We start from the raw sequence: 16503 nt of genomic DNA on the forward strand, positions 1-16503 counted from the left end.
AATTCAGTTTATAGATTGAAGATGTCCTGTTGTTAGTGGGTTTCATTTTAAAGGGGTTTTGGTCTGTGCCTTGCGGTTTGACCAGTTTTAGGAGACACTTAGGACTGATGCCAAGTAACTTTGGAAGTTACTGATATACTTTGAAGTTGCACAGGTACAGTTTGTAACCTTTGATTGCTAATCTTTAAAGACTCAGCACTAAGTGTTGCTATGTTTCAGGAGTAGAACACGTGTGGTAGCAAACCAGATTTGGATTTTTAATGTGAATTTGGCCATGACAAGTTATAATATTTGAGGTCTGGAACCTGTGTGAGCAAGAACTGGTGACATACAAAGGAGAGAGACCAAGGCACTTCCTCTAGTATAGGATGGAAATGAAGACTGGAAATTTGGGGAGCTTTACTGGAAAACGTTGGCTTTTGTTTGACTGCCTCCCTCCAAACCTGTCATGTATAAATGAGTATTTTTTAATTATTGTGTAACACCTGTTTTGCTGTAAGGAATAAAGTGTTTTGGCTACAAATGAAGCATGTAAGTTAAGAACTTGCCACATCATTCTCAAATGAATGAGACATCATTAAGAACATGTGAAATAATGAGCACATATACATGTTAAAATTGGATGAGTTTGTAAATGAGCTTGAGTTAGTCCTGGGAATAACTCTGCTATGATCGCTCTATAAATCAAAGCCCCTAAGGTGGTGGAGCTGTGCTGATCAATACCAGCTGAGGATTTGGTTCTATGAATGCTTGCTTATAATAGAAATTATGATGTAGGTCATGAATCATAATTATCATGTGAAAAAAGGCTTGTATGGAGTCTTGTTTCTTTCAGTGGATTTACTCGCTGGACTTGGAGCTCGTCATATGAGCAAATAACTGCCAGGTTAATATAGAAGTATTAGGAAAAACTCTAAGAAGTCCTAAATCAAAATGCTGTGCTTTTTATTCTGACCCCTGTCCGATGAGTATTCTATGTAACAACAATACATAACCTGTGAGATTATAAAACATTGTTGTCATCTGTGTTCTAAATGAAGAAAGGAACCCATTTCTTAGGAATGGTGCTATTCAACCTGTGTATCTTGCTCAGTTTTGGAAATGTTGATTTACCACTGTTAACTACTGTGGAAAAAACAGACATAATTGTGCAAATGCTTCCTTGAATTATTATTTGTAAATTTTATGGTATTTTCTTGCATTGGCTCTCATGGCCATGAAGATGCCTGTACACAGTTTCAATTTTGCAACGGAAAGGTATTTTATGTATAGATGGGAACAAGATTTTGCAATTCTGTTTGTTTGAAGGATGGGAGGCTCCGGACAGGAGATCACATCTTACAGATCGGAGGCACCAACGTGCAAGGAATGACCAGCGAACAAGTTGCCCAAGTGCTGAGAAACTGTGGGAACTCTGTGAGGATGATTGTTGCCAGAGACCCAAAGTGTGAAATTATGGAGACTCCACCAGCTCCTGTGAGCTGGCCAGTCAGCACGTTACCTGCCTTTCAAAATGGAAATGTAAGTATCTGCTATTTACTTCTGACATTTTAAAGCATATTTGTGGCTTGCAGTCAGAAAGGAGGAGAACAGAGTGTTCTGGAGACCTAAAGCTACTTCTCTTTTGAATTTCCAGGTATCATATGCATGTATTTAAGTGGCCGTTATTATAGCTCTCCCTTCTATAACTTTTCCCTTTTTCCTGTGTGTTATTAATACCTATAATCTTGGGATCGGAATGACCAGCTTTACAGAATTTATTTCAGAGCGGGTAATTTAATTACCAGGACCATAAACGTTATCGATAAATGGTACTTTTAGTTCTCCTTCTTAGCTCATGAAATTTTTTGCTAATCAATCATTTGTAAGTGGATTTAAAACTTGAATGTGAATTTCCCTAGTCTGAAATCCAGAGTGCTGTGTCCGCACCAGAATTATTCAGCACAATCATCTTTCTTATGAAACAGAAGTGTAATGTTTTCATAGTCTACGCTACTGTCTGTGATAGGAAATATATCTAAAAATTTTGAAACTTGTTTTAGCAAATCTTATCATGGTCACATCAAAGTCTCTTGTTTTTGAAGTCATTCTTTTCAGTTTTGAGTAATTAAAATCAACAAATGCTACACTAAGTGTACAGTAGGTCTCGAAACATAAACAAAGCTGTGCTTGTGTACCATCTGCTACTACTGCGCTGCTTAGAGTTAGGTGGAGAATCTGAGTAGCCTTTTCTTTCTTGTCTAGTTTCTCAAATACGGATGAAGAGACCTATTTTTTTTTTTTTTTGAGCACTATTTTTAAAGGTCAGATTCGCAGTCTTATTGTTACGAACTCACCTGCTCATGTCCTGGGCACAGTCCCCGCAAAGGCGGCCGTGAGCTTTGTGTCTGATCCCGTGGTGGGAGGTGCCGGTCAAGTATTTTGGGTCCATCTCGAGCTCCTTTTCTCAGAAGAGGGGTCAGTGCAGTGGGAAACATGAGTGGCAGAGGGATGGGAGGGGGTAATCTATGTGCATAAGGTTGGAGTCTTAAACTATTTGTCTAATACACTGAAAAAAAAGGCTTTCCTAGAGAAGCAACATCATTATGAAGCACTTCTTTTCTGGCCGTATCATATTTTCCAAGCCCGTATTAGGCAAAAATAACACGGTCCTGTTTTTTTTTTTCCTCTACAAAGTACTTATTTTTCTCTCTTCCCTGCCTCAAAGTCGGACATTTTTGTCACATTAGCCTTTCTAAAATGTTCTTCCTTCTGGTGTCTTTTTAGTGTCCTCCTTATTCCTGCTACGCAGTTTAGAGGGGAAGAAAAGACTCATGTCGCAATTTAATCTATTTCTTTCTGAATGTCATCTATTGTTTTCTGAACTGAATAGTGCATTCATATTTAGAGTTGAAGAAACCTCTCTTTCTGGTGTTGAGATGTAGTGAAGTCAAGAATAGTGTCTAATCTGAATGTATTTATTAATTTGATGATTTTAATGGTCCACCTTTCAGTTTGGGTCTGATTTACAACAGAACTTTTCCTTGTAATCTAGTTTCTCTCTAATTTCTGGCTACTTTCACTGGCTGTGCGCTTTGGAATAAAAAATATTTTTCTTTTTTACAAACCAGCAGAAAGGCATTTTTAAAATATGATTAGGTTTTTTCAGTTTTATATTAATATTTGATTTCCTTTACATTTCCTGTGGTAGACAATAACTGAAATTACTTATGTCTGTGCATGGGCACAAGAAAGCAGTTATATTATCTGTACTCTCCAAGACACTGACAGCAATATTAGCAACCTACTCGTGCTGACTGGTTTTAGGACTCGGTACTTTGATTTTTCCACACTCTACTGCTAATGTTTTGCATTCTACCAGTAACATTACGTAGAATAGGTTTCTGTAGGGCCAGGCCACTAACTTGATAAAACAGCAGGACTCTCAAGGCCACAGCTCCATTTCAGATGTTGCTACAGGCTTATTTGCTGGTTTGGTTCCCTCTCCTTAAGATAAGTGACAGTGCATCAAAACTTATCTTCATCTGCATCGGTGTCTTGTAGAGCAAGAGAGTTGGGAAGCATTTAATGAGCTTAACGAGTTGGCTGGTGGAGGGGTGTGTGATAGGAAGGAGATAGCTGTCCATTGATTTTTTTTCTTTCAGGGAAAAGTAAAATAGGTAAGGCCAGAACTTTGGCCTGTTGTTTTAAATAGGTTCTTCCAAAGCTCATATTTGGCAATCATATGATTAAACTTTTCTTTTATTTGTTCTTTTAAGAAGTGTTTTCTAGGTTCCTCTACCATTTTTTGCTGTTGGCAGTGACACCATCCCTCTTGATTTCATTGCTTTAACAGACCTTACTCTGATCTCCTCATTTTTTTTATTCCATTGGGCCATATCTGATTACTGAAAACAAACAGCTGTGTGTATTTTAATTTATCCCTTGCAACCCCAGATCTATGTTCTTAGTTGTTTTTCTCCTCGGTAGCAACAACATCTTTAGGGTATCCTATTTGAATTCTGGTTTGCAGTTTTGATTTTTTTACATGTCAGAGCAGAGTGGTTGCACAGTGGGACATACTGGGGCCAGCTTTGCAGGGACTGGTTTCCATACGCTTCTCCAGTGTAAGATCAGATCATATTGTAATCTTAACGAGTCGCTTTTATGTGGTGTTTTTCTGTAATTGTAGTAAGTGGAGGATTTATAGAACAGGTCATATTATGTGCTTCTCTTTTCAAGTATTGTTTGTTATGAGAAGTCATCTTATTAGTTCAACAATAAGGCATTTACAAATTAATACTCCCTCTTCCTCTGATAAGTCTTAGAAGTAATCTTCATTGAATGCGAACTAATGAGTCTTTTGCTTCCCATTGCCTTAGACAACCTGGAGGCTTCCAGTGCTCTTTGCAGTTTAGTACCGTTCAAATCTGAAGAGGATCATATCAAAGTTTTTACACTGTGTCTAAGACTGACTTTTGGAGTAGTTTTGTGGTTTCAGATCTAGCATTAAAACAATAAGCTCAAACACCTACCTAGTCCCTCGTATTTGCATTTATTAGCTTCCGTAGCAGAGATATGCCTACTCTGTACACATGTGGTTTCTGTCGGGGCATTGAACCCGTTTCTGTTTGGAGATCCCTTCCCTGCTGCCCCTCACATCCTCCTTTCTTAGGAGGTGATAACAAGGAGAGATGAGCATCACTTCTGACAGAAATGTGTGATGTGATAACACTGTGTATTTATACCATGTTTTTTTTTTTTTTTTTTCCTCGATAACTGTCCAGTAGAAAGAGCTCAGGGAAATGCATTCATGACACTGTTTATCAGGACTAACATGTGAAAGGGAGAGAAGTTCTGAAGGCATTCAGTTTCTGCTGCCTTGTGAGAGTGATTGAGAAGTTTTTTGTTACCAAATGGCAGTGGAATCCAAAGGGAAATGGCCCCCAAGCAGTCTAACAAAAATTTATTATCCATTAAATAAAAACATTATACCTCAGACGAGTGGAGAAAGTATTAGGAAATAATTTTAAAAGCAGCTAATGACTTTGAGGGACACTTCGTTTCCAGCAAATCTTGGGTATATCTTTTTTGCAAATATGATCCCTCCTAAAATAGGAAAATCAAAATCACTGTTCACTTCTGAAAATCTTAACCTGCAATATTGTCATGGTACTAGGAAATGAGATTTTTTTTTTAATATTTTTTTTTACGGTCTTGTGCTTCGTTTATAGGTTAATACCAACCTTTTTGAGACCTATGATGTTGAACTTATAAAAAAGAATGGGCAAAGCCTGGGGATAACAATTGTTGGATATGCCGGCACATGTGATGTAGGTGAGTTCTACAGGATTTAGTATGATCTAGGGCAGGGCCTTCTCAAATACTCTTTATTTACTATGGGGAAAATGGATAGCACTTATTCGAAACAGCATAACCTACAAAAATCTATGAAGAAGGTATTTGGAGAAATTGCTGCTAAGTGAAATTCAGCCACCATTTTTAAAGAATTGTAATTAGCTTAAAAAATAATTCCCACTTGACTGCTGGACTGTGAATTTTACCTGCTTATGTTGTTATTGTGTGAGACATTAAACTGTAACAGATAGTTGCTGTGTGTACACACTCTAATGCAGTCGGATTCCCGTCTGCCCTGTTCCTTATTTTGCCTGTGGTATGTACATGGCACAATTAATTTGGCACATTTTAGAAAGAATTTCAGAAACAGAGTACAGGATGTCCCAGCTGTGCATGGTGGCTCTGCCACCTCCGCGAGGTGGTGTGCTTGTCTTTGGCACATGGATCTTACAGCGTCTAAACTCTGGGAGCAGATTAAAAGACCTATGCTAGACCATGGAATAATTCCCTGGAGATCCTCTTGTGTTGCTGGTCAGGAATCCCAGACCAGTCAGTGAGCGCTGGGAACTGGGTTGGGGAGGAGCACGTGTCAGGCAATGGGAAAAGGTGGGTTTTGCTGAGCATGGACCTTCCCCTGAGGAAGGTCGGTGTTCAGAAAAGGATGGATGAAGTGTCAAGATTTACTAGAATTAAAGATCAGCATCTCATATTTTGTGGGAGTTTGGGGAAGGGTTACTGTTCCAGCTGATGATTGAGGTTTTTCGTTTGTTTTTATTTCCTTGTTCTAATTAGAAGTTAGAATTAACAATCAAACAGCAAACATGACAAAGTACAGCTTTTCTGATTTCCGTGTTTTTCTTTAAAAAAAAAAATCCTTTTTCATTAAGATTTAAAGTACTAAATTCTTTCGCTGTAAGAAGATGATTGAAGTCCTGATCAAAGTACTTAAGCACATACTTTACTTTTAGCTTAGGTAGTCCTATTGAAATCAAATGCAGCATGGATTTAAGTGATTGTGGTTTAAAGCCTGGGTAAGCATGAGGATGAATCCATGGAGGAGGTGGCCTTTTCTGACCCATTTTAAGGAAAAAAATTTGAGGTCAATGTAGAGGTACTTGTGTCAGTGCTGTTTTTTCCTTAAGAGATCCTCGGTCATTCTACATCACGCTGTGTGAGTGGTAACATGCAAATGTTGGCGGTTTACAGAGTCATAACTTTGTGGACAGAAGAAGCGTGTGAAAAAGGCTGTAATTAAAAATCTTAATAAGAAAAGAAACAAATTAGGTTAGCGTAGTGACTTCTCACTGTTCCTCTCCTGCCAACAGAACCTTCAGGAATTTTTGTGAAAAATATAATACCTGGTAGTGCTGCTGACCACAATGGCCAAATTCATGTTAATGACAAAATTGTTGCTGTAAGTAAAATAGTCTCTATATATTGTTGTAGAACTAATACTTCATTACACATCTCAGTGTTAAGAGAACAATGTAGTAAAGACTTTTTAAAATTAATTAAACCTTCTCTGCTCTGCAAAGGAAATAATTTGGTGGTTTGTATGTGTTTAGGTAGATTTGTAACAGAAATGAGCTTTGCCTTGCTGTGGTTAAAATATTCTTTTATATTCAAAGGAGTACTAAGTAGTAGTTAACTATGAAAGAGGCAAGCATTTGGATTGAAATGTTTCAGAGGGAAGAATCTTGGCTTTCGGCCTGAAGTAAGGATGAGCGGCATTAGCTTCTGTGTGAATTGAATGAGATTTGAGGATGGTTAAGATTTTGCAAGATGTGGCACACTGTTTATGGTCCTTAATGACTGTGTAGCATAGTGTGGGTACAATCAAAATGTTAATAGTCACAATTCAGCTATAAAACCCCAAGATTTATGTGTAGAAAAACTTAAAACCATTGAATGACAGTGAATTGAATAATAGCCAATTTTGCATTTACAGTACAAGCAGGAATGAATTACACAGCCCTTTTGTTTAAAGAGATAATATTTATAGAGAGATGATTTTAAATTACTTTTAAAATGTGTGCTGTGCCAGACCTGCCAAAGTCAGCTTCTCCTCTGTGAGAGCAAAAATTGAAACAACCTTATGCTTTTTATCTGCAGTTCTGCAGGAGAAGCCCCTATTGATGTGTGATCTAACAGTGAGGTGAACAGAGCATTTGGGGTGTAAATTAAAACATCTGAATTAGTGTAAGAATTGGGCTGTTCAGAGGGGGTTATACGAACAGTTATGTGCATAGACTTGTGTGGGGCATGTTAGAAATCCATGAAAAAACGAACAGTGATAATGAACTGAACAGAGTTCCACGTTGGCTGCTCTTGCTGGGGAGCTTCATCCACAATACTCCTCAAGCTGCTTTTTGTAAGCAAAAAAATGTAGAAGAAAAATCAGCGCACACGTGTATCAGATTAGGAAGTTCTGTTTTGTGGTTGCCCCATGAAGAGAGAAGAAATTACTGTTGTGTTTTCTTTTGAAATGCATTTTGAAAATATTATCTAATTAGTGAAATGTAACTGATTTAATGAGATTGTTTTGCAAATATTGCTCTCTTGGGTGAATAACGCTATAATTTCTGCACAAAATAATGTGGATGTTGCTTACAGTGTATGGTGCAGCCTAAGAATGGAGTATGATTACTATTATGTGATATTTTCTTGGTTTAGGTTGATGGAGTTAATATACAGGATTATACCAACCAAGAAGTGGTGGAGGCGTTGCGGAACACAGGACAGATTGTGCGCCTTACCTTACTTAGAAGACGACCCTCTTCTGGTGTTTCTTCAGAAAGACCTTCAGATAGAGGTAATTTTTTTCCTTTTTTCAGCAACTGATGTTATTTTTCAGTCAATTTACAGTTACCTAATTTAATGATTAGGACTAGATATCACAGGATCCTAGATTTTTTAAGGGCACACTGTAGAAAGTGAAATACTTAAGGAGGAATGGAAAGAAACAAATAAGAGATTCAGGAAAATTGAGTGTAAAACTCCTGCATAGCCAAAAAGAAGAGAGTGGTTAGTGAGGTGGTGTTAGTACTTCATATAATTTGCAGTATCTGATTTATTATTTTTCATCTCTTTTCACAGTGCAGCCAACTGTTCCAGCCTTTGTGTCCCCTGGAGGGACTGAAACAAGTTTGGCCACTAAGAATAAGGAAAACCGAGAACAGAAGGATAATCTTCAAACTGAAAAGAAGCAGAGTCTACATAAAACAGGTGGATGGAATATCTTGCAGTGTCTCTGATCTTTGGAATTTAGTCCATTTTCAGTACTGATGGGCTGTTGTGGTTTACTCCATCTTTAGCTTTTGCTCTCTAATGCTTTTTATTCAGGTCTCTCTGAACTCAAGATCTACTTGTTGGTTCTATTAACTCTTCCACCCCACTCTGTACCCAAAATACACTGGCCACAGGTGTGCCGGAGGTGCCTTCTGTGTCATCGTGGAGGTCGCTGATGATGATGCTGGATAATATTTGCTCCTGTAGCTACTGACCTTCTCTCAAAACCGGCTGTCAAGCCCTTGGTTAATGCTGTCTTGGATCCCAGTGGCCCATCCAGTTCTCAGCCCATTTAGCAATCATCAAACCCAGGCTACTTCAGTTTCCAAACGAGAATGCTGATGTAAATGGTGTCAAAAGCTTTGGTAAAGATGAGGTGTAGTACACCCTTCATCCACAGAGCTGTCTTGGCAGTCAGATTGGTCAGTTATTTGGCAAATCTATATCAACTGCTCCTGATTTGCCTTTTTATCATTTATGTCTTTGGAAATGGATTCCAAGAGGCCAAAGGTGAGACTGGCTGGCCTATAATTCTCTGGATCTTCCTCCTTGCATAAAGTTTACCCTTTCCCAGTCATTATTGATCCCCCTTTGATTGCTATGTTTTGTTTTGGGGTTTTTTTTGGTAGAGACAGTGGAGCTGCAGCCTTTTCAGTACTCTGGAATGAATCTCATCAGCTCTGTAGAGCTGAATACCTCCAGCTCACTGATCGCTCTTCCTAGCCCTGGTCCTACTCTGACCTGAGGTGTCCTGCTTGCAGTCTTCTCCTGACAGAGAACATTTGTTCATCCTCCTCTGCTGCCAGGGCCCTCAACCAGGTTGCTCAGTGAACAGCATCAGGAGATGGAACTCTTGGGAGTTCACGTGTACTTCCCAATCCAGTGTTACCTCAGTCATACCTGTCATCTTGCCCTCACAAGTCTCGGGCTCCTGCATCTGCAGTGTCTTTTCAAAATACTCTGTTGGTTTCCTGCGCATCATCTGTGATGCCCAGTAGTTGCAGTTTCCTCTTTTGGCGCTGCAGTAACTCCATCAGACTCGCCTTCTGAGCAGCTCCATTCGGCCTCCTCCAACGTGTGCCCGGAGCTGGAGCCTCTTGCCTCAGGCGTGGTGGTGACTGAGCAGGGCTTGCCAAAGGACCAGATCGTGTCTCGTGACATCTCTCCATTTGTAGGTCATTTTCCACGCAAATGAGACAGATGCCATTTCCATGAACGTCTGTCTCACCTGCCATGTGCCTGCCTTGCTCCTATTTGCTTGTCCTGCTTGCGGTGCTCCTGGTCACTGACATTTCCTGGAGTGCCAGAGACGTAGGAAGCCTAACGCAAGTTATGTCCACGTCCTGGGAGAGATTCTTCACTTGGCAATGAACTTCTCCTTGCTGCCTGCCCGTTCCCAGACCAAACTTATTTACCTTGTGGTACTATTAATAATTCTGTTTATACTGCTTCCTCCCATGCTAACATTGGAAACGAGAGTTCTGTCTCTAGAAGTGCAATTTCTGTCTTGCTTGTCCCGAGCTGGAATCGGAAGCTGGACAGGAGCTCAAATTAGGCTTGTGTTTTAACAGCAAAGGCAACGGAGTGCAGGGACAGATCGCAAAGGCATGAGTTGCTTTGGGTTTTAACTGAATTCTGAGTCAAAGTTGGAGGCATTTCCAGAAGGCGCGCTTCCATTCCCCTGCAGATTTCTGGGCTCTTCTGCAGGAACTTCTGGGTGAATTTCTACAGCTTGTGTTGAAGTCAGCATAAATTATCCTTATGCCTTGTGTTTTATAAGACATGTAGATGTAATAGAGCATTCTAAATTATGGCTGTCAATGAATAACAATGTTGGTATGATTGTGGGAGATCTGTCAGTATTAAAGACAACCTGGAAACGAGAGAAATGTAACAGTTCCCATGTTCCATTCTGTTTTAGTTTTCTGTCCAAGCCTTACAACCAGACATCCTTTGTTGTGACTTTTGCATGTTCCCAGAAATAGGAAGCCAAAACAGAGGTGGTTGAGTAGCTGAGACATGAGGTTATCAAAGCATTGTTTTAGCTGCACGAATGGAAAACCATATATTGATTTGTAGTTACAATGGATGAATAACTAAAGGACTTAGCAGTAGGGTGTGTTTAGGGGCAGAAGAGCCAAGGGGACTTACACTTGTTATGACAGGGGCTGGAAAAGAGCAACACAGGCTGTCCTGTGTCCCTTCCCCAGTCCTTTTTTGCTGTGGAACTTCCAGTGCATCAGGTGTCTTTCTGTTGAAGTAAACAGTATCTCTGTAGTCAGTTCTTGGCTATTCGTGCCTGGGTTATCTTGTCACAGGCTGCAGTGTCTGCCCTGATGCGAAGAGAACTTTCCGATTAGTTTGTTACCTAATACTTAGTGCTGTGCAAATATGGTATGTCAATGCCAGGATCAGTTTATGCCAGGAACTAAAATTGCTTTACCTGGCTTGAAATTAATAAGCTCTGCTAGTCTCAGGGTGTGTTATCTAGATATGCCTTAGTGATCCCCATTCTGCCAATAATCAGCTCAGATCCAACTGTTTTCTTGAGCCCTTTCCATAGCAGACCCAAACTGCTTTGATGTGGATCTGGTGCCTCTCTATAAATACTCCAAAGCTCTCAGTTCAAAAGGAGTTTGTAACCAAATTGTGTGTATAGGAGTGGCTCCCCTTCAATTCTAGTATTGTCCAAATCTCGTCATCCCCTTCCTTGGAGCTCTGCGGAATGTGGTGCGGATGCACCTGGGTCTGGCAAGGACTTTATTGCCTGGAATCTGTAGCTGCTGTGGGACCAGTGTTGATTCCTTGCTGTGTGGTATATCCTCTGCCTTCCAGCAGGATAATGCAGTGGCCATGGCTTGGAAACTGGGTAATGAATCAGCAGCATTTAACGCAATGGTAAGCAAGAATCATTGTTTGATTAAACTGGGTTTTTTCATAGTGAAAAACCACTTTAAGTTACAAGAGTCTGCAAAAGCTTTATGCGACTATAAAATGTGGGTGTGTATCTCTGTGAAAAAGTTGAAATACTTAGTTGCAAATTTTACTAGTACTGAAATACGGTGTATAAGATTTCACCTTGGAATAGAATTTAATGGCCAGGTTTAAATTCCAAAGGTAGGTGCTTATTTTGGACATGGTGATGGGCACTTCATTAAAACGGTGGTAAAGTAAATACTGCTAATTTAAGGCTCCGACTGAACTCTGGAAATGCTTTTAGAAGTTTAATGTAAAAAGTATGTTTTATAAAATATGTATTACTTCCCTTTAAGCCCAGTTGTGTGAAATTCTTATGATATTGTGTTTCCTGGAGAGGTATTAAATAGTAATTCTGGCCAGGGAAGGCTGCGCTTAAGCAGTTTTGCTACAAAGGCAACATGGTTTAGGATGCAAAGAGCACGAGGCCTGAAACTTTCTGCTAACAGACGAGAGGCAATTAACTTAACAGCTGCATCTGCATGACTGCAGACTGGGCAGAATTGCTTTCTTTTGCCATGCAGCAGCACTCCAAAGCCAAAGATGTGATGATGCTGCTAGTCAGGAGCTTAAAGACGGCGGGGTGAAAAAAAACCCAACAGTGGGGCAGATAAAGATAACGTGTTAAAGTGCACTGGAGCACAGTCCACATCCTTGTACAGTAAGCTGATGAAACCAGGAGGAAATTGCAAGAAAAAAAGATCCCAGTTTTGAAGATGCCAGCAATTTTGACCAGGAAAGATGATCTTTACAACACACTTAGGATTTATCCTTGACACTTGCTAATTAGGAGCGGAAAACTGTATGAAAGGGCAGGCAGAAGGACAGACTAAATATGTTGGAAGTTGTTGCTAGTGAAAGCTGACCCTGCGAAGTGTTTCCATTTCTGAGGCCTTGCACATTCTAGAAGATGTGGCACGTATCTCAGGTCATGAGAAATCCGACTGGATGAGACGCTAGAAAGAAACTGCCATGTAGAAAAAGCTGTTTGGGGAAAAAGGGACATTTTATGTGAATTGGGTGATACCACTGAAATCAAATATATTTAATCCCAATCTCTCCAGCCAACATTTCCACAGTTCTGAGGAAGTTACAGGAAAAGACTTCAAAGTGCGTTTCAAAGAAAGAAAAGGGGAAATTTCAAATGGAGATGGGTGTCAGCACCTGCTCTGAACAACTCAAAAAAAGTCTGTATTCAGCCAGCTGAACACAGCTCACAGTTACTGAGCTGAACCTTGAGCTTGACTCTAAGATTCATTACTCCTGGTGAACCTTAAAATCTGTATTGGGCCGCACGGGGGATTGCAGGTGCTTAGGGCCTGGGTGTTGATGCTATGAATTCGTAATAGCAGAAAAAAAAAGACACAAAAGAATTTCTGTCCCTGTGTATTTCTGCAAATAGAAGGAGTAGGAAATGCACTGTGTTCTGGTTTTGCTACAGTTGGGAAGAAAAGAGAGCGATTAGCCCCTGCTTGATTACAAGGCTCATGAAGACGACTTCTTAGAAAGTTCAATTAAATTCGAATGGAGGAGAAAATTCTCAACTCACAGCTGAGAATTTTGGGACAATTTGTCTGTCTTTTTTTAAAGGTGAGAGTTTATTTCAGGGAGAACTGTGGTCTGTATTTACAAACCCACATTTTTATACTTGGTGGAGTTTCTTTTTGGTGACAGAAGAGAGTTATCTGAATTGCATGGAATCCTTAAATATCTATATTTTCTTGAGCCTGTAGGTTAAAGATGCTCTGGCTATTTCTAAGTGAAACCTCAGATGTTGGGCTCTGAAGAATGTGGTTTCTCAGTGCAGATCAGACAGAATTTGACTATCTGGCATGACAGAAAGTGGGAGAGAGAGCGCGATGTGTTAGGTTATTGTAAAAGTTAAGTCAAATCTTTGCGTTTGAAGTTACAAAATGATGTAATGAGGATTGTATTGCACAGCTCGTGTTTTATCTTTGCACTCTATGAAGGTGTTGAAAGCAAAACCAGCTTGACATTCCATTTGTGTTGGCTTTTGCTAGTAGGTGGGCTCTGAGCTTCTCTTGGTGTCTTCAAAATCCCCTGTTGAGGTATTTTACTCGCTGGTTTCTGTGCAAAATTTGAGGTTGTGATTTACATTCTAAATTTCAGTACGACACATCAGCAATATTAAGTGGTCTGTGCCGTGTCTAGACATCTGACAAACTATTGGAGTCATTTGGGTAAAGAAAAACCAAGCAAACAACCACTTTTTGGTAATTCAGACCCCAGTTGCTGCTGCTGTAGCTGCTGGATGGAATTTGCTTTTGAGCTTGATTCTGAGCAGTTAAACATTGCGTGGAACTTTATATGTGCGCTGAGCTCCTGGCCGAGGTCAAACGCGGGGCAGCCAGTCATTTTATGCTGTCTAGCTCTGTCAAATTGTCTTACACGAATATAATACTGCCCTGGTTGCATAAGTAAGAAAGCTGCAAAGATATAAATGTCAAGATAGCCAAGTTCCCACGGAAGGCTGGTTTAGAACTGGAGCTTATATTAAAGCTCATGTTACTTAGTGGCCTAATTAAACTAGACAAGGCTTTCTACCTGCCAAATGTATAAACTCTGTGGCTGCATTGTGCTGACGCGGCCCCTTGATAACAGCAATATCTTGTCAGGTGTTTTGCTTCTTCAGGGGGTTCATTTTGGTGGGAGATGATGCCTCCCTGGAGTGGCAGGCGTTTTTATAGCAACAAATTATGAAGTCGTGTGAAATTTGTTTTGCAGCCCGAAGGAATGATTTATTTACAGTACTGTACGGTACAGAACTCGCATCTCATCAATGCAGGCGTCACCTCTTCTGCTTCTCGGCTGAATAAATCACACGTTAGCAGTAGCTGACATTTTGCATTGTTTTCCTTAGAAAGACATTTTTGATTTGTGCTGTTTGATAGACTTGGCTTAATGCACTTTCCTTTTTGGGATTATTCCCTCTAATCTTTTATTTACACTGAATTTTTATTGGCGTATTTAGAAGTAAATGTACTTCTGAATGTACAATATGCTTGTAAATTTAATATTCACTTTCATATTTAGGAAGAGTCCCACTCCCTCCAGCATATGAGCTGAAATCCAAGTGGGAAAACCTGCTGGGACCCGAATATGAAGTTATGGTATGTTATCTTTCAATAAACTAAACTCACGTATGTTATTTCTTTAAATTACAGATCTGTGAGCTTAGCAGTACAGGCTGTTTATAGAACTGTTTAGTGTTTGGAACAGATCAGTAACATCAAATTTTGTTTCCCATAACATCAAGGCTGAAATATAGGAGTGTTATAATGAGTATCTTTTTTAAAATTCTGTTTGTATAGATACTGTTGTTGTACAGATACTAGACAGGAACAGTGATTTAAGAAAGTTAACCGTCCTTTTAAATTGGCATCATAGCAGCCACTTAAAATATGTGGCATTTTTATGATGTCATTTATGATCTATTTGTTTTATTGTGCACTGGATAAAAAAGGCTCAGGATAGAGCTCCTGTGTTTCGCAAAGTATCTTAGAATTTTATTAGAAAAATGAAAGAATGATTTTAAAACGTGCTGGGAAAACAGGAAGTAATTTGTCGTGGAGCACTTTTGTGGTGCCAGTGTCTATTAGATATTTCTTCACCTCATATTAAATAATTGCCAAGAAAAATATTGTTTTGATGAATCATCATAAGGAGTTGACTAAAATTGTAATTCACTACTGCTTTGCAGTGCTGTGCTAGCCAGTGAGTACAGATAAAAGACGTTCTTTTCGAAGACCTACAAAATTCTCTACCGCCACCAAGAAAATGCCCTGTTTGTCTTTGCAATGCTTGTCCGGTTGATTTAGAGACACTTATTTTTTACTACTTGGAGTAGCCATCGTTCCAGTCGCTCCGCTGGAAGATTTAAAGTAGCTTTAAGAATTGCCTTGAGAAACTCGCGGCTTCTCTTTCCATTAGCGCTCCTTTAAGATCTGAAGTTCGTGTAGGATTATGTACATGATGCAATAAATCTGTTCGGCTGCCCACTTCAGTTGCTCGGTATTCCCATCCTCACATTTCACCAGCCTGATATTGCTTCCCTTAGCACCGTCGCGCTTCCCACAGAGGACAAAAAGCTGCTTAGTTTGTGAAACCGGCCCTTTCTGGTTCTTCTTCAGCTGCTGCCAGTAAAATGGCAGGAGTGAATATGTTAACGGTTGTTCCTTTTAAATAATAGAAGAAAACTGTTGTGGCACCCCCTTTTGAAAGTGGTTTTTTTTTTTGGTTCTTCCAGTTCTTGGTGCCTGTACCTACCTCTAGTCTTGGCTGTGTTCCATAACTACATTTGGTTTGATTTCAGCCTGATGGTTCTGTCCCCATTTTGCGTTACCCTCCTACACGCCTCCTAGAAAGTCACCCTGAAGGTGCCTGCGGGTTTGAGTGTCCTCTCTGAAGTATTTATCTTCAGATAAGCCAAAACAAAAAGTTGAGGCTTAGAATTGTTACCTACTTTGTTAAACTAGAAAATTCCAAAGGAGCCGAAAGTTACCTGACTTTTTGCAGGGCTTCGTATTTTTCCAAATCTAACAAGTGTAGCAATCCTCCCAAACAGATTCAACTTCAGTGTCCCCAACTCCAGCCCTGGGCTATAGGTCACCATGGACGTCATCTTATTATGTGTAAAATTGGAGTAAATTACCTTCTAAGGTTACAAATAAATTATGTTAAGGAAGAACATTACAAGAAAACTGGTGTCGAAGGTATTTTATTAATAATAAAAAAATGAAGAAATACTGACAGGATTTCTTGTCACTGTTTTAACTAATCCACTTTGCATTCAAATTTGGTAATTAAACTCATGTATTTCAAGCCATCTTAGGAACATGCTGCAGAAGAGGGTGGTTTAGTCTAGATGTTAGATGGCTGTAC

At 39.7% G+C, this 16503-nt stretch overlaps 1 protein-coding gene across 4 annotated transcripts in view; it reads left to right on the forward strand.

The window, feature by feature from the left end:
• The window catches only part of PATJ (PATJ crumbs cell polarity complex component), a 151010-nt gene that overhangs the window by 16026 nt on the left and 118481 nt on the right, over window positions 1-16503 (forward strand). For all 4 annotated transcript variants that reach the window (XM_065655636.1, XM_065655634.1, XM_065655637.1 and 1 more), the window contains 6 exons: window positions 1309-1521; window positions 5214-5316; window positions 6663-6751; window positions 8011-8149; window positions 8434-8562; window positions 14656-14732. In XM_065655636.1, the coding sequence (XP_065511708.1) occupies window positions 1309-1521; window positions 5214-5316; window positions 6663-6751; window positions 8011-8149; window positions 8434-8562; window positions 14656-14732 (750 nt within the window). The remainder of the gene's footprint in view (window positions 1-1308; window positions 1522-5213; window positions 5317-6662; window positions 6752-8010; window positions 8150-8433; window positions 8563-14655; window positions 14733-16503) is intronic.

The sequence above is a fragment of the Caloenas nicobarica genome, chromosome Z (assembly GCF_036013445.1).
Source record: "Caloenas nicobarica isolate bCalNic1 chromosome Z, bCalNic1.hap1, whole genome shotgun sequence".
Taxonomy (NCBI): Eukaryota; Metazoa; Chordata; class Aves; order Columbiformes; family Columbidae; genus Caloenas; species Caloenas nicobarica.